This window comes from Octopus sinensis, linkage group LG1 (genome assembly GCF_006345805.1).
Source record: "Octopus sinensis linkage group LG1, ASM634580v1, whole genome shotgun sequence".
NCBI classification, from domain to species: Eukaryota; Metazoa; Mollusca; class Cephalopoda; order Octopoda; family Octopodidae; genus Octopus; species Octopus sinensis.
Window position 1 is genome coordinate 36,897,052 of NC_042997.1, and position 27,901 is coordinate 36,924,952.

Consider the following 27,901-nt stretch of genomic DNA (forward strand, 5'->3'; position numbering starts at 1 on the left):
TTTTATAAGAATGGGGAGGTTGGAGCTAAATTTAATTCATCCATACCTTAAAGTGAATTATGTTAACAGTTACTCAAATTCAATCCCGCTGCAATGTGTGACATTGCCCTTACATGCATGTAAGTATCCTGAGAGTCTTACAGAAATTGTATTAATGATCTTTTCATTGGTACGCAGAATTGAAAGGAATTCATTGCAGCAGAATCGGCATCTCCTTGTAATGATATAACACGGTTTTCCATGCATTGCTATAGACAAAGTTGAATGTTTTTATTGATTTTCTTGAAGCTGGTGACGTGGTCCCGATAACAGTTCTTGACTGAATCAGCCGTTACCCCAATGTAAACATATGATAATACCCTTGCGGGTACAGTATATTCATTCATAAGATTTGTTATCGAGATTCATCAAAGGACACTTTGATTTCTCTCTGTATGGGCATTTATTATATCTATTTGTATATATAGTAGTGCTGACTTCATTTTTCGATGTTATTACCCTGTTAGATACATCACAATCATTTCTACTCTCACGATTTATTCGTATCAAGTACTTTCCATCGCGGTTTACATCTCTAGTCTTGGTATTCTCATGTATATGATTGCTAGTTCCAGTAGGTGAGTTATTAAACTGTTGTTTCATTTTGCTGTTGGTAATGAGGTTCATAAGGCGGCGAGCTGGCAGAAACGTTAGCACGCCGGGCGAAATGCGTAGCCGTATTTCGTCTGCTGTTATGTTCTGAGTTCAAATTCCGCCGAGGTTGACTTTGCCTTTCATCCTTTCGGGGTCGATTAAATAAGTACCAGCTACGCACTGGGGTCGATATAATCGACTTAATCCGTTTGTCCTTGTTTGTCCTCTCTGTGTTTAGCCCCTTGTGGGTAGTAATGAGGTTCATATGCCGTTTTATATAAATAAAGTTAGCGTATGGTAACTTCACGATTTCTCTAGTAAAAATAGCAAGGTATGTATTTGATTTGGAGAAATATGTGTCTAAAGCAGCAAAATATTTCCTTTGTTGAAACATGTGAATCAAAGACTGGGTTGTAACAGAGAACATCAGGATTCCAATTTTTACTATTTGGCTTATTTATTCTAGTGTGTTGTATAACGTTGGGACAATTTATTGTGTCATAAGCAGTAGAGTTATTGTGTTGTGTATTTTGAAGTTTTGTTATTAACTTATTGCCTTGACCGATTCTTTCTGGCCTGTACTCTCGCTCGGAGTCAGATCACCCACCGTAACGATGTGTTTGCGTACAATGTATATTATTATTGGAGGAATTGGCAAGATTATGTATGTATGTCTGTGTCTTGTATGTATTGAATTTTCTCACAGTTTCCAGCCGTCGCTAAAGTTGTATGGTAATATCGTGCATGTGATTCGAAAATTTATGTATGTGTGTTTGTGTCTGTTGTTTGTGTCTGTTGTTTGTCCCCCACCACCATCGTTGCTTGACAACCAAGGTTGGTTTGTTTAGGTCCCCGTAACTTAGCGTTTTGGCAAAAGTGACCGATAGAATAAGTACCAGGACTTTCTTTATAATCCTGGTCTTTTTTGCTGAACTGCTAATGTTACCGTGACGTAAATACACCTACATCGGTTGTCAAGCGATGGTGGAGGGAAAAACATAGACGCAATGACACATTCACATAAATATATATATACATACATACATACATACATACATACATATATATATATATATATATATATATATATATATATATATATATATATATTTATAAATAAGGATAATATCGATATTTAAATATCGATATTATCAAGTGGCCAGCATGGGAAAAAATACCATACAAAGGTAATAATTTTTTACAACTAAAGATAAGGGTGTCTCTCAGACACCCTTATTTTTAGTTATATATATATATATACGATGGGTTTCTTTCAATTTCCGTCTCTCTCTCTGTCTTTCACTCTCTGTATACATATATATATATATATATATATATATATATATATATATATATATATATATATATATGTATAGACATCGAATTATATACACACACAGAATTAATCTTAGATTGTACAGTGACCCTACAGTGACATTGATATGCCTATCTATCTCGGACGAAGGTCGTATTAGTAAAACAATTAAAGATAGGATTATACTAACCCTCAGATCCATATTTAAACTTACGCTATGGTCAACCACACTGGATATTATTGGTCGATTCAATTTCCCTCGAAAATAGAAGCAGCAATAAATATTTACTGCTGTATTATCTCTAATCACTATTGTAGAATTTATATAATACTTCTGAAAAAGGCAATTGTATTAATTCAGCAGAATTGTAATTTAACAAACCATGTGTTATTGTAATAGCTAATCGGTTTAAAATGAAAATAATAAAAAAACGAAAAATGTCAGAGGGTGATATGCTAGCTTAAAGAAAGAGATTATGAAACTTGGAGTTAGCAATGCGGAAGAGAAAGGCCAAAACTTAAAATCAGTGTTTAGTTATGGAATAATAAATTATAAATACGAATAATAATCACTTTCTAATGGAGGATATTAGAAATAGACATTTAAAAAAAAACTACTTTAATTTCTACCCGGAACAATAACAATTTCACTAAACCTAATAGTATATATTCTAATATGATAATGAGTGCACTGTTTTTATATATTTGTATATAGGAGAGAAAATAGTAATTCTGTGAAGGTGAAGTAGCGAGAATAATAGCCCTGACTTAGAGAGAGAGGAAAAGAGAGATACTGAGAGACACTAACAGAAATGGAGAAAGGAAGGGGTGAAAAAATAAGCATTTCAATTCTGTTGAGTATATGTGTGTGTACGTAAAAAAGGAGGCATGTGAATGTTTGTGTGTGTGTATGATTATTTTAATGATTTCGAGGCGACACACACGCACATATATACATATATATATATATATATATATATATATATATATATATATATATATATATATATATATATATATATATATATATATATAAATGCACACTACATAGATACTTCGTACATATTTTTCAAGTGTATGCTTGTCTATATGCATAGCGTAATTTTTCTGCTTCTATTTTGGCTATTTTGACACAAGTGGAATAGGAAAGTTTATCAGCACAGAAACTATTCTCTTCAAGTAGATTTTAGCTCCCTCGAAGAATATAAATATATATGCATATAATTTTTATTTATGCATGTATATAAATATGCTCAAATATAAATATTTACTAGTACCGATCTTTGAGGAAATCAAATGCAGCTATTTTTATTTCAACCAAAGATTCAGTACGCATAAATTGAATGACAAAAGGACACTCATTTCGACAATATTCACATGCTATGTTACAGAATGTTTGTGCAAAATGTGACGATATTTATGTATCATTTTCTTTTCTCTGTGAGCAGCGTTGGAGAACATAAAGTTTAAATTTGTATATGAGAAAAAGTTAGCTGGCAATGAGGACTGGAACTTATCTGCATACTGGAAATGAATTACCATCATCGTGATAATTTGTGTTTGGTATGAAAATGACGGATGCGCAAAGTTTTATGAATATTGTAAAGACTGTAAGATATGACCTGGGAAGCGGAAACAGAGACCACGAAGTAGTAGCCAGAAAGAAAGAACACAGCAGGCGTTGATTCCACATCTGCTGGACGAGTTGATAAAACGTCCGTGGAAAGGAATCCGTTGTTTGGAGAGAGGGATGGACGTCGGGGTGTCGCTATGACACTTTTCTTTTAACAAGGACTTTTGATATCTCTTGTTCAAGAGTGCAAGGGAGTAATTCTGAGAGCCATGTCCAAGGATAACCGCTTGTCGAAGGCTAAAATGCTGCTGACCATACTTTTATGTTGGGGGTGACCTACGTTTTCTCCTATCAAACTAACTTCTACTAGAACAAGTTGTACATCACAGAACGATAGGTGGTTTCCCTACAACATATATGATGACCCACATATCATCACAATCAGGTTCAACCAAAGTGAAATGGCCTTTGGCTGTGTCGCTAGCAACGGTGATATCATGCCGCTCCACACACCCGAAAGGGGACTTAGGCGCAAATTCAAATATCTAGGTGAAGATGCTTCAGATTTTGTTAAATTTCTGGCTGGATAAGGTTGCTACTGGAAGTTCATGCGTTTGGCAGCAGGATCCATCTGTTTACTAAACTCCCAGATAAGTCTCATAGTGTAGTTGGAGTATTTCGAATATTTCACGTGACTCAAATCCGCAGTTGGTAATTCCACCGATTTTAATCCCATGGATTACTAAATCTGGGGCGCTTTTGAAAAAGAAGTCAACCACTCTGCCCGAAACGCCAAGTCCAAGCGTAGGACAAAGATGAAAGAGGTGTTAAAAACTTTTCCGAGGGACACAGTCAAGAATGCTTGCGCTAGTTTATTTTTTTTCTACTGTGTTGAGGCTGTGGTGCACGCTTTAGAAAGAGCTAGAGAGAGCGAGAGAGAGAGAGAGAGAGCGAGAGAGAGGTAGAGAGAGAGGATGCAGTCCATGTGTGGGAAATAGAATCGAATGATCTTAATATCTTACATACAATGACCTTGGATATTCTTTCACTTCCCTGATACGCGGTTTGAATTAAGTTTAGTTGGGGTTTATATACATGCGTGCATGCATACATATATACATACATACGTATGTATATATCTCTCTGTATATATATATATATATATATATATATATATATATATATATATATATATATATATCATGCTAAATATGTATCATAGGCGCAGGAGTGGCTATGTGGTAAGTAGCTTGCTTACCAACCACTTAATCATGGGTTCAGTCCCACTGCGTGGCGTCTTGGGCAAGTGTCTTCTACTATAGCCTCAGGCCTTGTGAGTGGATTTGGTAGACGGATTTAGAAGCCCGTCGTATATATATATATATATATATATATATATATATATACGTGTGTGTGTGTGTGTGTGTGTGTGTGTCATTGTGTTTCTGGATTTGTCCCCCCAACATCGCTTGACAACCGATCCTGGTGTGTTTATGTCCCCGTAACTTAGCGGTTCGGCAAAAGAGACCGATATAATAAGTACTCGGATTACAAAGAATAAGTCCAGGGGTCGATTTGCTCGACTAGAGGCGGTGCTCCAGCATGGCCACGGTCAAATAACTGAAACAAGTAAAAGAATAAAAAAAAATTATAAATTCCTAATACTAGAAGAATATATTCATGCTTGCTGCATCTACTCACCTACGGTACATATGAGATTCTGCCATGAACGTGTGTTTAATTTTCCACGGAGAGCTTACTCTTAGTAGACCATAAAATACGTCTGACAGATTATCAGGTTTTCTATAAATTTGAGGTAATCAGGTCTCTTCCTTATCTTCCCTTATCTACCCCGAAGTTTCTGAATCGTAATTTGAAGAGTTTCACTATTGATCTTCTATGCGATAGAGGGCTATCACGTCTTCCAAATTTCATTTCCTCACTCCATATGTCCTCCACAATAGATAAGAATATTTGGTCAGTAGAAGAACATAAAGTATTTATTTTATTCTTAGATTTCTGTAATTTCTCGACTGGTTTTGATTGAATATCTTAATTATTTTTCTTTCGGATACTCTCATTTTAAATTGGCTTACACGGAAAAAAAGTTAATATCTGTTACAGTATCATTAATTTTTACACAAGTGTTCTTTCTTTATTATCTCTAAATATTATGCCTATTTTCCCTTTATGCTAGTATCAAGTGTTGTTCACTTTCATGTGATAAACACCGCCACATAGCTAACAGTTTTGCCTAGACTAAGGATGCTTTTCCAATTTCCCAAATCCATAATATCAATTTTCTCTATCCATATCTATGTGGTATGTATATGTAATGTTTTGAGTTCTCTTTTATATAATTTGAACCACAGAAAATTCGTATACATTCAGCTATTCAGTTGCTTATGTTTGACTATTATTTTCATGTCTTCTATTCAAAATGTATGTTGGAACATTATATTGAGCTCGATAATAATGTCTTCTTTACATTTTCGTAGTGTACGAAAAATATGATGCATAAAATTGAGATATTCAAAATTGAATAAGAATATAATTAAATAAGTTATATATTATATGTAACAGACTCTACGACTAGTTCGAGCTAGTCATATAATAGGTTTATGAAAATGCAACAAATTCGTTGATGAATAGCAAAAGAAAGTATTTACAGATTAACTGACGCTTATCAATAATGATAAAATAGAATAGAAGAAAGATTGAGTGAAACCACATGATACAGTCAAGGTTAAATTTGTGTGAATATGCAATGTGCTAAAACAGTATATCATTCACCTCTTTGTCATTGCTATCAATCTATGAGACCTAACATGTCAGACAAAGTTATCGGAAGGAGAAAATGTCGAAGCACCTACCGTGAGTAAGTAGAAGTAATATCTCATGAAGAACTGATAGCTGTCAACAAGAAATAAGATATATTATTGAGACGAAATTCAATATTTCTCTGATTGATGAGGGAATAGCAAGGTGTAAATATAGGCAAATAGTGTCTCCTAGAAGTGTGCCTCGATAATTATGTGCGCTTAGATGTTAAATGTTTAATTTACTGAATAGATATTTGAAATCGCACTGATTCAACTATATATCATTGTTTATTGATTGCTTCTTATTGCCAACTATTAACCTATTCGACTCATCATTTTTCGTTTACCTGAGACATTGGTGAATAAAATAAATCAAGTACCCTACCGTGAAAAGAATTGTTACACCATAGGTTAGGTATTCAGTTAAACCTATTTTCTTGTATCAACAACAACGGGTTTTATGATTATTTGTCATATATGATCTGTGAACTCACATTCACTGTCTGAAAGCGAACTGTGTATTCTGAAGAGATAACGATCACTAAACGATAAATAATGTCTAACATACAAGATAATTGCTCAAAGTTATATTTGAACAGAGTTACATACTGTTTATATTGATCTTATTCCTGTCATGAGAACGATAGGAACGGAAAGGAGACTTGGGCTACATTGCTCAGCGTACATTGTTTTAGATACTTTTCAGTTCAGATTAAGTTGTTTTCAAATTTGTCTTTCACAATGGAGATGTTGAATGTCTGTTGGGTTTATATCGTAAATTAGCTCCATGTGAAACCTGATAAGTATCTTTATGCATAAAGGTATGCTATTTATGACCCTCTCGTCAATTTGTAAGCACGAATATATCATCCAATCTACAATTATATTTCTAATTAGCTTCAATTTAATCTGAACGAAATGAGTTTGTTATTCCTAGCAAGGCAAATGATTGCATATATTCTACCTCTGGGGAGACCATAGATTTTCCTAATGATTTATCATTACGTGTTATAATTCGCCCTTAATTAACACCTTATCTACTCTTTCATTTTGGAATGAACAATGTCTGGATGTTTTGCTTTCTTTCAAAGACAAACAGCTTGATATTGTAAAAGAATTTTTGTTCGGAGTTAAATTTACATGTTTCAGTCTACTATTGGTTGAAATGCGTTAAACATGCTTTTCACATGGATGATTAAAAAATGATATTTCCCCCTCTGCTCTATGAATTTGTGCTTTGGTATTTTCCATCCGGTATGCATAACTTCAGAAACATTACAGAAATTGAGCAGATCCAAATAATGTATTCTAAAGCACATACACACTGTCACTATTAAATCGATATAGGATTTCAATAAAGAATATTCTTTGAAAAGGAACATGAACTAAGAACACAATTAGCATGGAATCTCCTTCTCTCTCTCTCTCTCTCTCTTTCTCTCTCTCTCTCTCTCTCTCTCTCTCTCTCTCTCTTATCAAGAGCTCTAAAGGTGACGTGTGCTATGGTATATTGATTGTAATATAGAACCTTTCGTTGTGCTGTTTCCTGTGGATTAGTGCCCTTGGGTATAATTGATATCATTACAGAAAGCCACGAAACTCTCATTTTCCATAACTTCCGCACTGCTTCCAAAGTTATTCTCTAAGCCCTCAAGGAATGCTGAATGTTTTGGTGGACGTGATAGTTTAACAGGTAATTAGCTTGATCATGAAACATTTATGACCTCATTATAATGTGGCATGATCAATCCACATATCAGTTGAGATGCGTTGGTGAACTGACAGGCGCGACTGTATTCAGCATAGGTAAAAAGAATCATCCCCACTGATACTTTCACCATATTCTAAGATAGTAGAATCTTTGGGGCGTCGTATAAAATGTCTCACATTATTCATACTATCCCTTTACATTCACCCTTCAGATACCCCTGAGGGCAAATTGCCTTTTATTCTTATGAGTTCAACAACAAAATGGTTACCAAGTTCTAGTGTCAATGTAGATGACTAACTCTTTCTCCTTAAAATTGCTGGTTTTGTTACCCGGATTCGAAACTATTATTTTGCATATTGTAGATATACTTGTTTTCATATTCTAGATATGCATGCTTTTCTTTCAAATTGCATTTAATGGAATAATAATTTGATGGAATAATAATTTTCCTGCATTTTAATTATACCTATAAAAATGACTCATACAACATCTTGTCTTTTCTTCTGGTAGTACTCCCTCATTTATAGTTTATGCTTCCTAACTCGTGTTCCCATTCGTTGTTTACTGCTATTTATATAAATTAGTCCATTCTCTTGTAAAACGTCTGTTTGAACACTAAAAATAAGCATCCATTATTTTTAAAAAATTAAATTCAACTTCAGAACATGGAGCGAACCGTTTTCTTTTTCACTCACATTCATATTCTTCAGTATCGTGAACATTGATATATCGAAGAGGAATTTATCGATAAGTCTTTAACTATTGAATTATAAACCAATGGGAGAAAGGCACCACATACTTCGATATATCCTTAAGATTATTCATCAACAATCTTGTTTGGGTGGGACCTGGAAAAAATCCAGTGGCCATAAAGTTTGTGATAGGATCGAAAATATCTCCCTAGTGTATATAACCGTTTGCATGCCTTTCTGCAACGTAAATATTTCTGCTGTCGTCTAGAGTCTATCTCTTCCACAAATCTGCATGCGTTCCGTCAACAATTATATTTTATTGAAATACTGAGGTAGAAATGTTAGATTCAACCAGGATATTTGCTAAGTGTTGAAAATGAATACTTGACAATACCGATTATAGCATTGACTCGCTCAATTCCTAGCAATATAAGAAGAAGGAGTTTCCATTATATCAAACTATGAATAATTAAATCATAATAGTTATTATAGTCCATTCTGCACTGTTGTGCCATTCAAGACACGTTATATTTCGCATTCCTCTAGTGATTGTAGTAATTTCCTATTGTTTCCTGTGCCTCTTAGACGATTCATAGCTCCTTTATTTAGCAGCTTCAGGTCATATTTCATTTAAACAAATCGAAACTGCCTTGGAAAAGACTATCAATTCATCAACGTTAATATTCCTAGAAACTTTCGAAAACTTGAATTTTCATCTCATACTACTGATAATAGAAAGGAAGTTGTGAAAGTGATTAAAGTCAATGCGGTCAGAAATCACAGAAATTCACGTTAATGGGTCTATACTAAAGCATATATGACTTTACAAACAAAATCTAAAGCAAAGTGTAAATGTTGATATTGGTAACGAACATTCATAACGAAATATCCGTGAGTATGAAACTTGATTCCTATATAAAGGTATTTTCTTTCTGATATTATTTTCTACTGAATCTAGATTCTTAATAAAACATTGTGGTTGCTTCGGTCCTGGCCTCCATATGTATAACAAATGTTCCAGTCTCATATGACACAAAATGGCTCTAGTTACTGGCGTGATCAGGACAACAAAGTATAAAAGGCGCCCAATGTGATGGAGAGACTATGCCTGAGCAACAGATATCTATTCTTGATACGATTTCTTCGCTCTAATCCACATGTTGCAACTATGTGTACACCACTAACGCAGACGTAGGGGCTGCTTCTTTGGGGTCGCGTCACTAAAGAAATAAACCTGTTGTTAACAGTGTGTGTGTTATCAAACACACGGCGGTATCCATTTTGGAAAAGTTGTAGAAGCGAACGTAATTGTAAGGCATAGGGCAATGACAACAAATGACATAAAAAGCCTTCCTTCAAATAATTGTATAGAAATTATATTACACTTTAATCATCGAATATTACTTCAGATCGCATGAAACCTACTTTTGGAAATAGTAATATTTAGCTCCATAGGAAAGAGATGAACTCTACCAGTTAATCAAGCGGGCACTCTACCAAAATCCCTTGGTGTGTTCTGGGGCTGATGCGTCCGTATTCATTTCCAAGCATTGGGCAAATAGAGTTTAGGATTGTCATTCCTCAAGCCGTCTATTTGTCAGTACAGCGTTTGTATGCCTTTCTGCAACGTAAATATTTCTGCTGTCGTCTAGAGTCTATCTCTTCCACAATTCTCCATGCGTTCCGTCAACAATTAAATTTTATTGAAATACTGAGGTAGAAATGCTCGATTCAACCAGGATATTTGCTAAGTGTTGAAAATGAATACTTGACCAATATCCCACTGAAGCTAGCTTTGCCACCGAAATGCTTTGTGGCGTATCATCTGAATTTGAAACAGAGAAGAGAAATTTCTGGTGGTATTGTATTCTCGAGTTTCGCGAACGACGTAACCATTGACAAGCTTCAATATGTTTACTAAATCTCAGGCAAAAATATTTAACTCTGCTTTCATAAAGGGTCATGTTTCTGAAGGTGTATTTTATGAACTCTTTGTGCGACTCCGTTTGCAATAGAGGTGTCACTGACTTGTTTACACTATAGGTTTTGTTCTCCGTCTGTTCCCGTTGCAACGAGCGATAAGCCAGAATTCACCAAGTCTAGCATATGAACATAGAACTCATAGTGCATTTCTTAAAAATGCGACTATTTCTCCCTTACACAACGGCTCAATTCATTCGATTCTTCGTTCATGTAACATGAAGTTTCATATTATTTTCCCTTGGTTCGAGATTGGGTGACGTATACATCTGAACTCATCGTCTCCAGTCTAGAGTTGACTGAGATCAGGTTGGAATGTGTTGCTGGATAAACACCCAAGTTTGTTTGGAAGTGGTGCACACTTTTCAGCTGCAATACTTTGGGAATGTAATTGTACTCCTCTGCTTCATGTTTCAGTATTGGCCTTTCATAGACTTCATGTTTCAAGTGATCGGGAGCCATTTTCGTTGATAGAAATACGTTCATGAAACCCTCGATATATGCATGTTCTAAACTTCTCACCAATTTTGTCTCTTCTCTGATATCATGTGGCTCTGATATCATGTGGATATCATTCACTGTATATAAACGTATACTGAAATGTGAATTTCAAAGTATCGAACACACGCTGTGTGCTGCTTCAGTAATAAAAGTATCTTCTGTAATAGTTTACTGGTTGAAAACTAGTATAATTATAACTAGTTTGGCTTTTATCTCACTGATGTAATTTTGCTGCAGAGTTATATCTGTAAGTGACACTGGAAGCAAATCTCTTTAGCGGAATCATGGTCAGCTTCTGCTGACTGCTGCTGTCATTTGTTGCTTATCCAGTTAGCTAATGTTATTCCTTAAATCGTCTCACTTTCAAAGGGAACCTATCTGATTCAAGCTGTTGGTCCATGGCTTTACGAAGTTGGTAGTAGAGATAAAAATAAAAACTGCGGTTGCTTGTTGACAAATATCTGAAAGTGACAATAATGTACTCATAAACTCTACTAAAATGAGGAATATCCTATGCCCAGAAAAAATGATTCATCATATATATATTCATATTGGTACATATGGGAGATTAAATTAGCTAAATGGACCCCAAGAACATTTGTTAGTCATTTGCACGCACACTCATTTTGGTGAATCCCACACAAACACTACGAGTGGTGAAAATGCCTTTCAGATCGCTCATATAACCACTGATCCAGCTTTTCGCTCAAGGCGACTAAAGGAATATGTTTTCCCAGCTTGATTCGAGTTATAACCTTGCTGAAGTATGCGGGTAATGGCACCGGGCTCACCATTCATAATGTCTAAGAAGTAAGTAAAGTAGCCTAGGGGTCTACATGTAATACCATCTGTCTCACAGTTCTTCATGTCAACGAAATAACTGCAGTGGCTAAAATTATTGCTCTAATCAAAAGTGTTACCAGTAGAGATGTGGAGAGGGCCTGCACACCAACACTTGTGCTGCTGTTAATATATTGCATTTGCTTATTTCAGCCAACCCAAGAAACGCATCCAAACTTTGAAGACATTTGTAGGTGGTGCGTTTACCATTGAAATATTTAAAACATATTCCATGTGTAATTCTTATTTTGCTGTCAGTTTTCTGTTGCTTCACTTCTTGTACTTCCTACTGTTGATTTGTTTTTATTGTTACATTCGTTATAGGGTACTTTTTCCTTGATTTTGCTGTTTCTTTATATAGTTGATGTTGTGATTTTGGATTTTGCCATCTTTTGTTACCTCTTTTGTACTGCTAAGATAAGTTTTTTTATCTCAATATACTTCACGTAGACGTTAAAAAAATATTTGGGTTTTAGGGATCAGGGTACTGAAATCACCTATGTGTGTGTGTGCGCGCGTGTGTTTGTTTGTTTGTGTGTGTGTGTACATTTAAAAGCATATATGTGTGTTTATGTTTCTGTTTGTCACCCACCGTCACTTGACAACCGATGTTGATCTGTTTACATCCCCGTTCGGTAGAAACAAGTAGTATGAATACCACACTTAAAAATAAGTGCTTTAACGCAGTGCCCCAGCATGGCCGGAACTTAATGACTGAAACAAAAAGAAAATGACCGATAAGTAAATTATAGTAAATTTTAACGTAGGTCTTTTTCTTCCTTGGGAATATGACTGACATAGAGAAAATTCTCAATAACTCAGACACCTCATTCTGTATAACGTTTGCTGTCATACGAATCAACATACGCCCCCCCACCATAAACACGCGCATGCGTGTGACTGCCAACACAAATTCAGACGCATTTCAATATAGGACTTGATAGCCTAATGCGTTAGCTTTACCGTGCGTTGCAGGTAGCATTTCTAAACCAATCGTCAACAGCAGGAGTGGCTGTGTGGTAAGTAGCTTGCTAACCAACCACATGGTTCCGGGTTCAGTCCCACTGCGTGGCATTTTGGGCAAGTGTCTTCTGCTATAGTCCCGGGCCGACCGATGCCTTGTGAGCGGATTTGGTAGACGGAAACTGAAAGAAGCCTGTCATATATATGTATATGTATATATATGTATGTGTGTGTGTTTGTGTGTCTGTGTTTGTCCCCCTAGCATTGCTTAACAGCCGATGCTGGTGTGTGTTTCCGCCCCCGTCACTTAGCGGTTCGGCAAAAGAGACCGATAGAATAAGTACTGGGCTTACAAAGAATAAGTCCCAGGGTCGATTTGGTCGACTAAAGGCGGTGCTCCAGCGTGGCCGCAGTCAAATGACTGAAGCAAGTAAAAGAGTAAAGAGAGCTCAATAAGAGAGATGTGAAACACCATAGGTAACGCGCAAATTTAGATATATGAATGTCTCCATAGTCACCGCAGTGTATATAGAAATTCGTAAGCAAATTTCGGGGAGCTGGGATACTTAAATATCTGAAAGATATATTTCTCGGTACAGAGATAAGTTTTTTTTTTGCGCGGTCACTAAAGTAATCCGAAATAATATAAATAAACTCGGGCAACACATTTTTTTTTATCAAAGACGATATGAAAGAGACATTTGCTCATTCTGGGCATGCGTATTCAATTACACATCAACTCGAGTGGAGGCACAATGGCCTAGTGGTTAGGGCAGCGGACTCGCGGTCGTAAGAACGCAGATTCGATTCCCAGACCATGCATTTTGAGTGTTTATTGAGCAAAAACACCTCAGATCCACGAGGCTCCGGCGGTGGGGAGGCTGTGTTGAACCCCGCTGTACTCTTTCACCACAACTTTCTCTCACTCTTTCTTCCTACATCTGCCAAAAAGCAGAGGAACCATGGTGTAACCCACTATGGTGTGGTAAACTTTCAGACCCTAGTCTAGATTACGAATCATCTGTATCCGAGGATGGTTCAGCTCTCCACCCGTTAAACGCCACCGTTTACGGAATGAGGATAACAGCGTAACTTTCACGCCCATGCAACCGCCAGTCTCTCGCGTGTGGGAAGTGGATCTTTAAGTTGCCACACGCATTCTTAGTAGCTTAGAGTAGGCTCGAATTAGAGATTATTCTTTGTGGCTAATGGCATGAGTCCTGATTGGAAGAAGAAGAAGAAGAAATCAACGCGAAAACGTTAAACATTTACTGTATATAAATGTATACGGAAATCTGAATTTCAAAGTATCGAACACACGCTGTGTGCTGCTTCAGTAATAAAAGTATCTTTGTAATAGTTTGCTGGTTGAAAACTCGTATAATCATAACTAGTTTGGCTTTTATCTCACTGATGTAATTTTGCTGCAGAGTTATATCTGTAAGTGACACTGGAAATGATTTTATGAGAATTTGACATGTCTTATGCGTTTATCACATGTTATCATTAACAGTATTATGGATGCTTGATCTAGGATTTTAATACTAAAGAATCATTTACATAACAGAAATAAATCTCGTAGTTAGTTTTGATTTTCTTCAACATCAATTTCTTTTCAGCTACGGTTAAAACTAACTTCCTTTAGTGTAGGCAGAAAATGTGAAATCGTTGTTGATAAATTTAGCTAACACATTAATGACGTAGGCGAAATAGAATTAAAACGGTATTACTTTCTTTTTCATTTACCAGAAAGTTACCTAAACGTCTATTGTTTTTCAGAGATTGTTAAACAAAAATAAATACTAATTCATCCAAAATGTTTATAATCGTATCAACCACTTAATATATGCAAGTGGGAACCCTTAGAAAGTTAGAAGCCAAAATTCTAATTATAAGTGTTATTTGAAATTTGCCATATAATCTATTTTATTTTAAAATTGTATGACATTTCATAATATACTGATTAATTAGATGATTGGTTTTCAAAGTAATTATTGTTGCACATTTATGGCAAAAATTTAATAGATATTTTACTGCTCGTTTAAGAAAAAATGAGATTGCATTTTTTATTAGCGAATAAGGTAGAATAGTTATTCGATAAAATCTACGAAATGTGTAAGAATATTTTTAAATCATTGATACCAATGAAAAAGACTTGATCTAACAAGTTTTTCTCACGGAAAAGTGTTTTTAAAATTGTTTTTCCGAACAGAATTATATGAATATTGGTTACAGACTTTGTCTTATAGACACATTAACGTCGGTTTAAGAGTTACTACGAATTTAGTGTTTCTTCTTACACCATTATTGGCACCGAGTGAGGAAATTACATTTTAGGCCATTAACACATATCAAATGAATATAAAACTCTTGCATAAAATACACTGTTTTAGTGACTTAGTGTCTTTTGTTTTATATATATATTTGGTTATTGTATTTTACATGAAATCATAAGTGGTTTTTGCTCATGCATTTGTCCAATATAAATTTGTGCGAACATATATTGTGTGAATATATTTTCACACATTACTATATATTAATTTGTTTTGTATTGTATCGCCTCTTTTATTTCTTAAGTTCACAAAACGTTTGCAAGTCGAAAGTTAGGATATTTCCAAATCAATCGGACAATCACTAAATTTGGTGGCTTTATACTTTTTGTATGATTGTTTCAATAAAATTTTCTTTCGTAGATTTGTGTTATCAATTTTACGAACAGCTTTACTCCGAGTTGATTTACGTTTCAGTTCTCGTAATTTCTCACGAGTTAATTTTAAAAACATCTGCCTTTGATGCTTTTGCAGCTGGCGTAATTTTCTGATAAATCGTCGCTCTCGTGTGAGAAATTTTAGATTTAAATGCGCCTTTTTCATTTCCCTTTGAAAACACAAACAAAGTTTCTTCCATAATGTTACCTGAAAATAAATATAAACAAATAATATATACATTAAGTTTAGTGATAATTCAAATCAGATTTTATACATAAAGAAGTCATATAGTGTGTATAAAATGACTGCTGAGTTTGCGATTCCTCGTGCGATCAAATATATCTTCGTCTGTGTAATTATATCTGCACGTTAATGACTCTTTACCTGTTTTGATTATGGAAATTTTATGCATACGTACAGACGCACATATACAAACGTAACCAAAAATCTCTACTACCTTGTATTGAGGGGAGATACATGACGGGAGATTTCTCTGGCTCTTTTACGTTTCATCTCTCGAAACTCAAATTTCTATGGGAATACATTTGCTACAACTACAAACTTATTTCCACCTAGCATTAGTATTTCAAAAAATATCACTTTAAAATAAATTTCCTATTCAGGATTAGTGAAATAATTAGAGAATAAATATCAGCGTTATGTCTCATACTTAACTGGTAAATTCTAGTTAACTGTTCTACATGATGTTGTCATCAAGAATGACGTTTTAGTTCGTATGTAGCATTAGTATTGCTCAACATTTAATGTCATTAGCATAAAAAGACATATTTTGCATGCTTATTTATTTTAGATACTCTATGACATTTTATAATTATTATACGACCATGAGTTTGCAGTTGGCACTAACACTGAACATTTGATCATAACATATTCTTGAAGCATACTATCAATGTTCATATCTAATGTTTGTGGATTTTAAGATATATGTATGACATAATACTGGTGCTCTCTCAATACATACATTTTAGTATGTTGCTAAATACTTCTGTACAACATGGTACGCAAAAAAACAGCTCTCTATATGTGTGTGTGTGTGTACGTCTGAATGGGAACCTGAAGAATCTTTCTGTGTACAATCATGTAATATACGTTGTACTTATAGACACATCTGTCTGCAGACATAAATAATACCTCACTGTGGATTTGCATTATACATCCTGGAAGATACCACACCAGCAACTCAGATAATACATACGCATAGTGCATTTAAAGCAATTTAATGACAGCGACAAATCCCTCGTGAAAGAGATGGAAAATATATTCAGACTCTTTAATAAAAAGTCAAACGTAAGGGTACAAATAATAACCGGGGCGGTGGAAAGTAATAAAAACGAATCTTAGAGCATTCTACAGGTTTAAAAAGGAATGGCCTGTGGTTAAATACATGGTAAGTTCATTGTTTGAAGAAGAGAGTTCACTAACTGCAGATCCCAGGAAGATATTGGAGTGTTAAATAAATCATTTCAAAATGTATTCACTTCTCCATTAGGACATATGATAAGTTTGGAACACCGTATATCTCTATGGAAAAGAGCCAACCATAGATTAAATTGATTTAAATTTGAAGATGAACCCGGAATTAGCAACGGGTCCAGAGCTATTTCTGGCTGGTTGTGTAAAGCCATGCAGGAAGGCCAACGCAAAATCAATTCGGATACATTTTTCAGAATTTCTTTACATGTGGAAAACGATCGAAAACCGTGAAAAGAAGGTATAATATGCCCTGGCCATAAAGGAAAAAGCAGAGCAGATACCAAAGACGTCTGGTTGACTGCTCTGACATCAAATGCTAGCAAGGTCACGAAATGCACTTTCAGACGGAGATGGATCTTGGAAGAAAATAACTTGCTCACAAATATGCAACATAAATTACGTCCAGGGAGGAGCTGCTTCACACAGCATCTACAGCATTATGATTAGGTACTCAAACAGCAGCTCAACCACTCAAATGCAGATGTGAGGTATCTCGACTTTGCTAAGGACTTCGGCAATGTTGATCATAGGATGATATAACTGAAACTGTAAGACCTTGGTATCACTGTTAACCAAGATCAATGGCTGCATCACATTGTTAAAGGCAAAAATCAGACAGTGTTTCTCTAGGGGTGTATCAACTCTCAGCAGATTCTTTCAAGGAGATCTATAGGGAAAGCTGCTGTTCGTCGTGTCTCTCTCAGACATGCTGTCAATCGTGCAGTCAGCTATTCTTAATAGTTATGCTGGTGATGCAAACCTTTCACATGCAGTCAAGAAACCCAATGACTTATAAAAAAAAAAGACACAACAGCAAAAAGACCTGAATGCAGTATAGATGTAGGCTGGTGAAAACTTACAAGCATTTCAATGATGATAATTTCCAAGCTCTGCAAAACACAGACCACAAATGTAATACACTGTACGAGGGTGTTTTGCAAAACCAGACGAAGTCTCGGTGTGTGACAAAGGAACCCACATGAGTAATGCAATATTTCATGTGCATATTTATTTCTTTATTGTTTATAAGGGACTAAAAAAAGAGGTGACAAACAGGAACAAACAGAGGGATTGAGTCGATTACATCGACTCCAGTGCATAATTGGTACTTATTTAATCTACTCCGAAATGATGAAAGGCAAAGTCAACCTCGGCGGTATTTGAGCTTAAAACGTAAAGACGACGTAATACCGCTAAACATTTTGCCGGTGTGCTAACGTTTCTGCCACCTCACCTTATTTCATGTGCACATTACCAGGATGACAACACTGTACAGGCAAGGAGCTGGATGCATTCTGAGATAATTCTGAACTCAGAAAAAGGATACCATGTGACTAATTTGGACAATTATGTTCTCAGACTTCTGGATTATTAATCCCAACTGCAGTACACACAGAGCGTTAAATTGGTGGAGGAACTTAAGGCAATCGAGATACACTACATAAAAAGACAATTGACTCGGTAAAACAGATACGCAACCGAGAGTGGATAAAGGAACTGAATCTCTACTCACTAGAGAGAAGACGTTAAGAATAAGAAATGATAAAGCATATGAAAGATCCTGGAGGTTCTACCTCAAGGCATCGAAAATGTAAGCTATAACAACCAACGAACGGGAGCTTACTGCATATAACCAAAGTGCCTGACCTCTCAATGTAGATAAGGGACAATTACTGTAATATTTAAGCACAACTATTGAAAATTCAGCCAAGCAGCATGAGAGTTTTACGCGGTGCACTGTCATGGTCTCAACCTCTTGGGAAACAGACCAGTAACTTAATGTCTATAGGTATTTTTCTCTAACTTTCTCTCCCTCACCCCCTAACTATATATATACATACATACATATATATATATATATATGTATATATATGTATATATATATATATATATATATATATATATATATATATATATATATATATATATATATATATATATATATATATATATCACGTGACCGACCAGACAATCAGATGTTGTTAGCCTTCGAATGACGCCACCCCGCTGGCTAAGCGAGCAGGCCAACAGAAGAAAGAGTGGTGGAAGAGTACAACAGGGATCACCACCCCCTGCCGGAGCGTCGTGGATCTTTTTAGGTGTTTTTCGGTCTGGGAATCGAAACCACGATCCTGCGACAAGTCCGCTGCTCTAACCACTATGCCATTGCGCCTCCACTCCATATATATATATATTATATATATATATATATATATATATATATATATATATATATATATATAATATATATATATATATATATATATAACGACAGAGTAAGAGCGACAGACAGACAGACAGACAACAGAAAGCTGTTTTCTTAAGAAGCGGTGCTCAGTAGCAGTCTTTGAGCCCAGTTAAATGTAACAAACTACTTCAACTCGTTGTTTGTATATTCACATAAATGGACAGAAAACAGGCTATTCAGTACTAGCATTGAGTAGTAATAACTGCTATAATGTACTTATAAATGCATACAGATATATGTATGTACATCCGTACATACATTCACATATATATATATATACATATATATATATATATATATATATATATATATATATATATATACAGAGAGAGAGAGAGATAGATAGATAGATACACACACACACACACACACACACATATATATATATATATATATATATATAATATATATATATATATATATATATATATCGTCGGCGATTTTTTACTCTGTCTTCCCTTCTTTGGATCTTTCCTTTTCCTATGTTTCTGTCGAAGGGCTCCGCTCGAAACGTTAAACCCTCCTTCTTCCCCTCGTTCCTGAGCGTCCAATAATACTGTATTTGTTCCACGTCCACGCGTTGCTGTGTTTTCTCTTTGTGTTTTTATGTTTGGATTAACTATATATATATATATAAAAGACCCCCTTCGGTCATGAATGACCATGGGATTGCACCTAGAAAGTTACCCTCCTAGAAACAAGTCCGGGCAAGGTTGCTTATGGAAGACCAGCAGTCGCCCATGCATACCAGCCTCCCCTCTCCACGCCACCAGTGTTATCCAAAGGGAAAGACAAAGGTCGATACAGCTTGGCACCAGTGACGTCGCAACTCATTTCTACAGCTGAGTGAACTGGAGCAACGTGAAATAAAGTGTCTTGCTCAAGAACACAACACGCAGCCCGGTCCGGGATTCGAGCTCACAACCTCACGATCGTAAGCTCGACGCTCTAACCACTGAGCCATGCACCTATATATATATATATATATATATATATATATATATATGTATATATATATACATATATATATATATACATATATATACATATATATATATATATATATATATATATATCACATGATCACGTGACCGACCAGACCATCACATGTTGTTACACATCGCTGGTCACAATGCGTTCGCATTGTTTTAGCCTTCGAATGACGCCACCCCGCTGGCTAAGCGAGCAGGCCAGCAGAAGAAAAAGTGGGCGAAAGAGTGGTGAAAGAGTACAACAGAGATCACCACCCCCTGCCGGAGCCTCGTGGAGCTTTTTAGGTGTTTTCGCTCAATAAACTCTCACAACGCCCGGTCTGGGAATCGAAACCGCGATCCGCTACCCTAACCACTGGGCCATTGCGCATCCACTATACATATACACACACACACACACACACACATGTATATGCAACCACACACCCACACTTCATCTATATGCATAGTCTGAGACACCTTGCCAAACGGACAACTCATTTTCCTTTTCTTCCTAAAAGTATATTTAAAAGTGTATATTAAAAAGTATACATGTATCTAATATTGATTACTGGAATGTATTTCACTTTGTAATCTCTTACAATGAAAAAAATTATTAGGTAAAATTTACATGAATGCAGCACAGAATAAAATCAATTTTTAATTCTTTTATTGGAATTCTTCTTCAAATCAGCATATAGCTTTTCAGTTATTGATTACGAAGAGACTAATTGCTACTTACGTTACACAAAATTGTAAATTGAAAGATTAAAACCCTTGCAACGATTGAAAAATATTATTTGAGCAAATAAAATTTGAGATACGAGAAGCATATTACTGTAAAAAGTATACGTAATATTTCCACTGCCATAAAAATTATCAGCATTTATCCCAACACATGCGTACATACATAGATAGATACATACATATAAAGATAAGCTTACATATACATATTCATACGTATATACACAAACATAGTTTATATGCTTATACTCACACACACACACACATATACACACATTTATATATATATTATTAAGGTGGCTTGTTCGCAATTTACAACCAAAGGGTTCAAACATCGCCGTGTCTAATGTGACTGAGAGCGGTAGTCAGCACCAGCATTGCTAGAGATAAGAGTCAGAACAATCCTTAGTCACGAGGAAGTACTTATCTAATGACTACCGCTCTCAGTCACATTAGACACGGCGATGTTTGAACCCTTTGGTTGTAAATTGCGAACAAGCCACCTTAATAATATATATATAAATGTGTGTATATGTGTGTGTGTGTGTGAGTATAAGCATATAAACTATGTTTGTGTATATACGTATGAATATGTATATGTAAGCTTATCTTTATATGTATGTATATATATATATATATATATATATATATATAGAGAGAGAGAGAGAGGAGAGAGAGAGAGAGAGAGAGAGATACATACATATATATACATACATACATATCAGTCATTAGATAAGTACTTCCTCGTGGCTAAGGGTTGTTCTGACTCTTATATAAATCTATATATACATATGTGTGTGTTTGTGTTCTTCAGTAGCTAACTTGGAAATTTACTTCTAGTCTCAGAACTCATCATAAAAGTCCACATATTATAGTATGTATTCCCAAGATATGCGCGATTCTTTTTAATTGATTTATTTTGGCAATGTATTCTTGAAAATTATATTCTATATCTGTTTCTAATCATTGGAGGTGATAGCAATCTACTATATTATTTATTCTAACACAAATAGCTTCTAGCATATAATTTTTCTACCGTAGGTATTGTTAGAAAAATTCTCTTTACCTTACTCATTCCATTGTTTGTCAGCAATTCTATGAACTCTTTGAGAATGATTTCATATCGCTTCTACACTAATTTGATTACTATATGCAGGTTTTCATAGTTCATTGTTATAAATTTAACTGACGGTTGTGTATTGTCATTATTTGCAGGTACACCTCGGAAAATATTACTACACATGATATTGTACATCATTAGGAGAGAAAGAAAATTGGTAATGCTGAGGAACATTTTAAGCCTATATAAATCTAAGTCTAAAGGGAAACATATGAGAGAGTAGGGAAGTCTAGAAATGTGTATTCCCAATTAAAGGAGATCGGCTTTAATGCCAATAAACGCGAGTCCTTCCGCAAGTCCGCGGGCGAATCATAGTATCGCTCATTATAATTTGGTACGCCTATATGTCGTGTTAGTATAGGCGGAGATTCAATGCTATGAGTTCTTTACGATTGGCAAATGCATTTCTCTATCACTTTGTCGTACACGCTTGTTTCCCGAAATTCTATAAATTATAACTATTGTACTCCAGAAATATATTATGTCATTATTTGCCTCTGAAGACTTTAATAGGGAACATACTTCAAGTATCTTTTATTTTATTCTTTTCTTGTTTGTGGAATACCATTAATACATAACTGATAAAATTCACATTATTTATGTTTGTCAAACATTTGGAAATTCGCATGTCTGAGAATGACTTTATGCAAACCATTTAGATGGTAGTTGCGGAGGAGCTCAGTGATGTATCTAAGTGCAGCTGATGCCTAGACCTAGACAGTAATACTCATGAGTGTAGGTTACCTGTTTTTTGTACAATTTCAATAATAGCTGACAGCTAAAGTATCCCCTGGCTCTCAAAAGAAGGACCAGTCGCTAGGATGCAATCTTAGCTTATGAGGAATGTTGTTTCCTCAGGAGAGATATTCAGCAGTATTAACGCACAACTCATAGATCAATTATATATGCCATCACTGGGTTTTATTCAGGAAAATTGAAAATATATTTCCTTTGAAGCAATGTTTACTACAACGCATTATCGTACAAATAACACCTCCTGAACTTGGAGGTTATCATACATGGCAAAAAATTTCTATGACAATTCCATATAATTTGAGATCGACGAACTATCACGGAAAGCAATATAATATTTTAGGATATTATATATATTAAAATGTAGTGAAGATAAATGAAGGAAAAAATAATTGCATGGAATTGATAGTAAATTTCCATTACAGATTATTTACGACTTTCACCACAATTTTACTTATATTAACACAATACTAGAATAACTTTCAGCATTGTGCATTACATTTTATATAGTAATACTTATGACCCCTTGTTGATCATATGTTCTGTTATATATTTGCTGTTTTTAGGATAAAGAAAATTCTAAAATATTTAACGACATTGTCTTAACAGCACACTATATCTCATGTCACTTTATGCCTAACACTTCACGGAAAATAGAAACCTTTAGTCTGCTTTTATAATAAATAAGGACAATTTATTTATCTCACGTATTTTTCTCCTTTCATAAAGTACATTGTCTAACATTTCGAATTAAAGTGTTTGTCTCCCATGGAGAGCCTTGCTTGCAAGGTTGCAAAATCTCTTCGGAAGTAGAGGCAGATGAAGTGGAAGAGGTTACATTAAATGTACAATTCGGAATCAAGTAAATTATTGCAATATATTTACACGCACGATGTATCTGAAAGAACTTCTAAACATCTACTCATTTATTCCGTTTTTCCTTCATCTGTTAACCGACTATTATGTTTCCAATATAATACGCAAATACACGCATTAGCTAATTGCTGTTTCTTCAATCTTAAATCAATAGGATCGATGACTTCAATACAAAGAATTTCAAAATAATACTTAGCTATTCAGTAGATTTTTATTTCTCCTTTCTTCACTATTAAAATGAAAATTGTTTTCCACTGCCATTTTGTAAGACGCTTCAATCTCATGATTTGTATACTATTTTCAATATCATTTGTATCTGATTTAATTAATGTATACTGTTCAAATAATACGCCACAGATCAAGCATAAAATTCGACATACTCATGAAATGCACTTTATTTGTTAGGTCATCTAAGTATAAATCTATGTGAAACTTACTTTAGTTATATGACACAAATACTGTTCAGTTGCTTTCTCTTAAATCTGATAATTCTGGATAATGATGATAAAAACTAAGCGTTCTTTATAATGGTCAGTCGAAAAGGAAAGGCAGATCTGGAGCCAATGAGGAATTTGTCCCAAAACATTAATGGTATAAGTGAGAAGACATGTCATAGAGTACCATAAAATCTAAACTTTCGACTTTCGATTCCCAGTATCTTACGTAATATTCACAGTCATTATGAATAACATATTAGTTTAATTACGGTGAAGAAATGTTGAAGATGTCTTTTGTGCCTATTATTGTGCTACTAAGAAGCTATGTCTGATCCATTATGTTTAAATTTTATGTAACCATTGTATGTATGGAAGCACTCCGTCGGTTACGACGATGAGGGTTCCGGTTGATCCGAATCAACGGAACAGCCTGCTCGTGAAATTAACGTGTAAGTGGCTGAGCACTCCACAGACACGTGCACCCTTAACGTAGTTCTCGGGGATATTCAGCGTGACACAGAGAGTGACAAGGCCGGCCCCTTGAAATACAGGTACAACAGAAACAGGAAGTAAGAGTGAGAGAAAGTTGTGGTGAAAGCGTACAGCGGGGATCACCACCATCCCCTGCCGGAGCCTCGTGGAGCTTTAGGTGTTTTCGCTCAATAAACACTCACAACGCCCGGTCTGGGAATCGAAACCGCGATCCTATGACCGCGAGTCCGCTGCCCTAACCACTGGGCCATTGCGCCTCCACTGTAACCATTAACCATAGACAAAGGTGTATATTTTTCGGAATTATCTTCTGCAGAATAATTTAAGGTATGTTTAAAACAAACTATATGAAATAACAAAAAAAAAAAAAAAAAATTGTATTTTATTACATTACTCTTTTACTCTTTTACTCTTTTTTACTCTCTTACTTGTTTTAGTCATTTGACTGCGGCCATGCTGGAGCACCGCCTTTAATCGAGCAACTCGACCCCCGGACTTATTCTTTTGTAAGCCCAGTACTTATTCTATCGGTCTCTTTTGCCGAACTGCTAAGTAACGGGTACATAAACACACCAGCATCGGTTGTCAAGCAATGCTAGGGGGACAAACACAGACATGCAAACGCACACATGCATATATGTATATACATATATACGATGGGCTTCTTTCAGTTTCCGTCTACCAAATGCACTCACAAAGCTTTGGTCGGCCCGAGGCTATAGTAGAAGACACTTGCCCAAGGTGCCACGCAGTGGGACTGAACCCGGAACCATGTGGTTGGTAAACAAGCTACTTACCACACAGCCACTCCTGGTAAAATGCCTGATAAAATGCAAAGTCGACTTCGCTAAGCATTTTGCAGAGCCTGCTAACGATACTGCCAGCTCGCAGCTTTTCATTAAATTATAATATTAGTCGAACCTTATCCTGCATATACATGGGAGTGATTAATATGCACTTACTCCCTCTTTCTCTCTTAATATCTCTCTCTCTACCCCACCCCTCTCTCTCTCTTAATCATAAAGCGGCTTTGCTATCATGAATGTGGTCGGAAACAATATTGGTTCCAGGCTTCCAACGGTACTGACGCGATGCGCTATGAAACGCTTCCAAGTGGTTTATTCTCATAGAAAGCATCAGATCTTTGAAGGGAAATGGTTTTGAGCACCATATCTCTTTTACTCTTTTACTTGCTTCAGTCATTTGACTATAGCTATGCTGGAGCACCACCTTTAGTCGAGCAAATCGACCCCAGGGGTTCTTCTCTGTAAGCCTAGTACTTATTCTATCGGTCTCTTTCGCCGAACCGCTAAGTTACGGGGACGTAAACACACCAGCGTCAGTTGTCAAGCGATGTTGGGGGTACAAACACAGACACACAAACGTATACACACACACACACACATATATATATATATACATATAAACGACCTGCTTCTTTCGGTTTCCGTCTACCAAATCCACTCGCAAGGCTTTAGTCGGCCCGAGACGATAGTGCAAGACACTTTCCCAAGGTGCCACGCAGTTTGAACTGAACCCGGAACCATGTGGTTCGTAAGCAAGCTACTTACCACACATCCACTCTTACTTGTTAGTGTGAGACAACGCCTGCACGACTACGTAAGATATTATCCTTAAAAGTTAAAGAGTACTGAGGAATGAAAAATATATCAGTGACAGCTCTCTGGTACATATGGTTGTACATTGACAGTAGTGAGAGTAAATACCCGAATAGATGACAAATTGTGTGCTTGCTAACGTTTTTTCTTTCTGTAATAGTTCAACAATTTGAAGTGAGAATAATAGGTCAGTATTTTGAAAGATGAGAGGAAATAATAATGATTAAGACTGTATGATATATTCCTCTAGAGCAAGATAAAGACAATAAACTATCAAAGTGAGGAAAGGTATTTGGGTCAGTCTTAGACGGAAACAGAAGACATAATCTGAAAGCCAGCTGTGGGACATACTGTTGCTCTTGTCCAAGCAACCACATCATTTCAGCCAAACATGATTTAACTGCTATCTATACCAACACGAGTCATTGAGGTTGAACGTTATATCGGCCATATGCCTGGCCGAATATATATTTCTTTACTACCCACAAGGGGCTAAACACAGAGGGGACAAACAAGGACAGACAAAGCAATTAAGTCGTTTCCATCGACCCCAGTGCGTAACTGGTACTTAATTTATCGACCCCGAAAGGATGAAAGGCAAAGTCAACCTCGGCGGAATTTGAACTCAGAACGTAACGGCAGACAAAATACGGCTACACATTTCGCCCGGCGTGCTACCGTTTCTGCCAGCTCGCCGCCTTCATTCATGCCTGGCCGAACATAGTCAATATGACTGTTAATGTACTGAGAACAATGGCAAAGATGTTTGGGAGCAAGTTATACATCTTGGTAGTAGGTGAAATTTTACTGAGAGTTTTTTTTTTTAATGCACACTAGCAGCATATTTTCCACCTAATATATCTATATATGCCAGCGAAAAATGTTTGATAGAAACATATTTACGTTTCAGAAGAAATGTTCGTCAAGACTCACATGAAATATGATAAAAAAACATTTAGTGAAATTTTCTCAGTATCTTAGATAACACTCTTTATCAATCACACATGCTATTTCTATTGAAAGTGATATTTTAAAGAAACGGCATTTGGCTTTCATTTCACACTCAAATATTCATCTCCCTTAAACTAAAAATTAGTTGAAACGAATCTCTAACCTTTGCCCGGTGCTTTTGTAGTTCTAGCAATGATTTAAACCTGAAAGGGCTGGTTATGTTCCTTTTAGTCATTATCTGAAATAAGATTACCAGCAATTTTGACAGCGGTATATTTGTAATTTTACGGTCATAAAAAATCCGCTTACAGTAATAAACAAGGATTAATACTTGATAAAAATAAATGATATGATGTCATAAACGAAATAGGAATTCGACGTTTACGTCAAGTTCATTTATGAATGCGAAGAACATGCAGTTGTAAAATATGACGTTCGCGCAGTAGAGTTCGTGGTCT

At 35.7% G+C, this 27,901-nt stretch overlaps 1 protein-coding gene and 1 long non-coding RNA gene across 2 annotated transcripts; one reads left to right on the plus strand and one right to left on the minus strand.

The window, feature by feature from the left end:
- Positions 1 to 15,097, plus strand: LOC118766217. Its single transcript, XR_005002122.1, has 3 exons — positions 1 to 97; positions 255 to 259; positions 15,087 to 15,097. It is a non-coding gene; the product is annotated as an uncharacterized LOC118766217 (long non-coding RNA).
- Positions 15,071 to 27,901, minus strand: LOC118766215. The gene is made up of 2 exons (XM_036509503.1): positions 27,607 to 27,901; positions 15,071 to 15,945 (listed from the first exon to the last, which is right to left on the minus strand). The coding sequence occupies exons 1-2, from the start codon at positions 27,676 to 27,678 to the stop codon at positions 15,634 to 15,636; spliced, it is 384 nt and encodes a 127-aa protein (XP_036365396.1). The 5' UTR covers positions 27,679 to 27,901; the 3' UTR covers positions 15,071 to 15,633.

What these genes read in the sequence shown, in the direction of transcription:
- LOC118766215 (XM_036509503.1), bottom strand. Translation starts at nt 27,678, where the DNA reads ATGACTAAAAGGAACATAACCAGCCCTTTCAGGTTTAAATCATTGCTA. An exon ending in TACAAAAGCACCGGGCAAAG is followed by an intron (nt 15,946 to 27,606) that starts GTTAGAGATTCG and finishes ATTTATTTTCAG; the next exon opens with GTAACATTATGGAAGAAACT.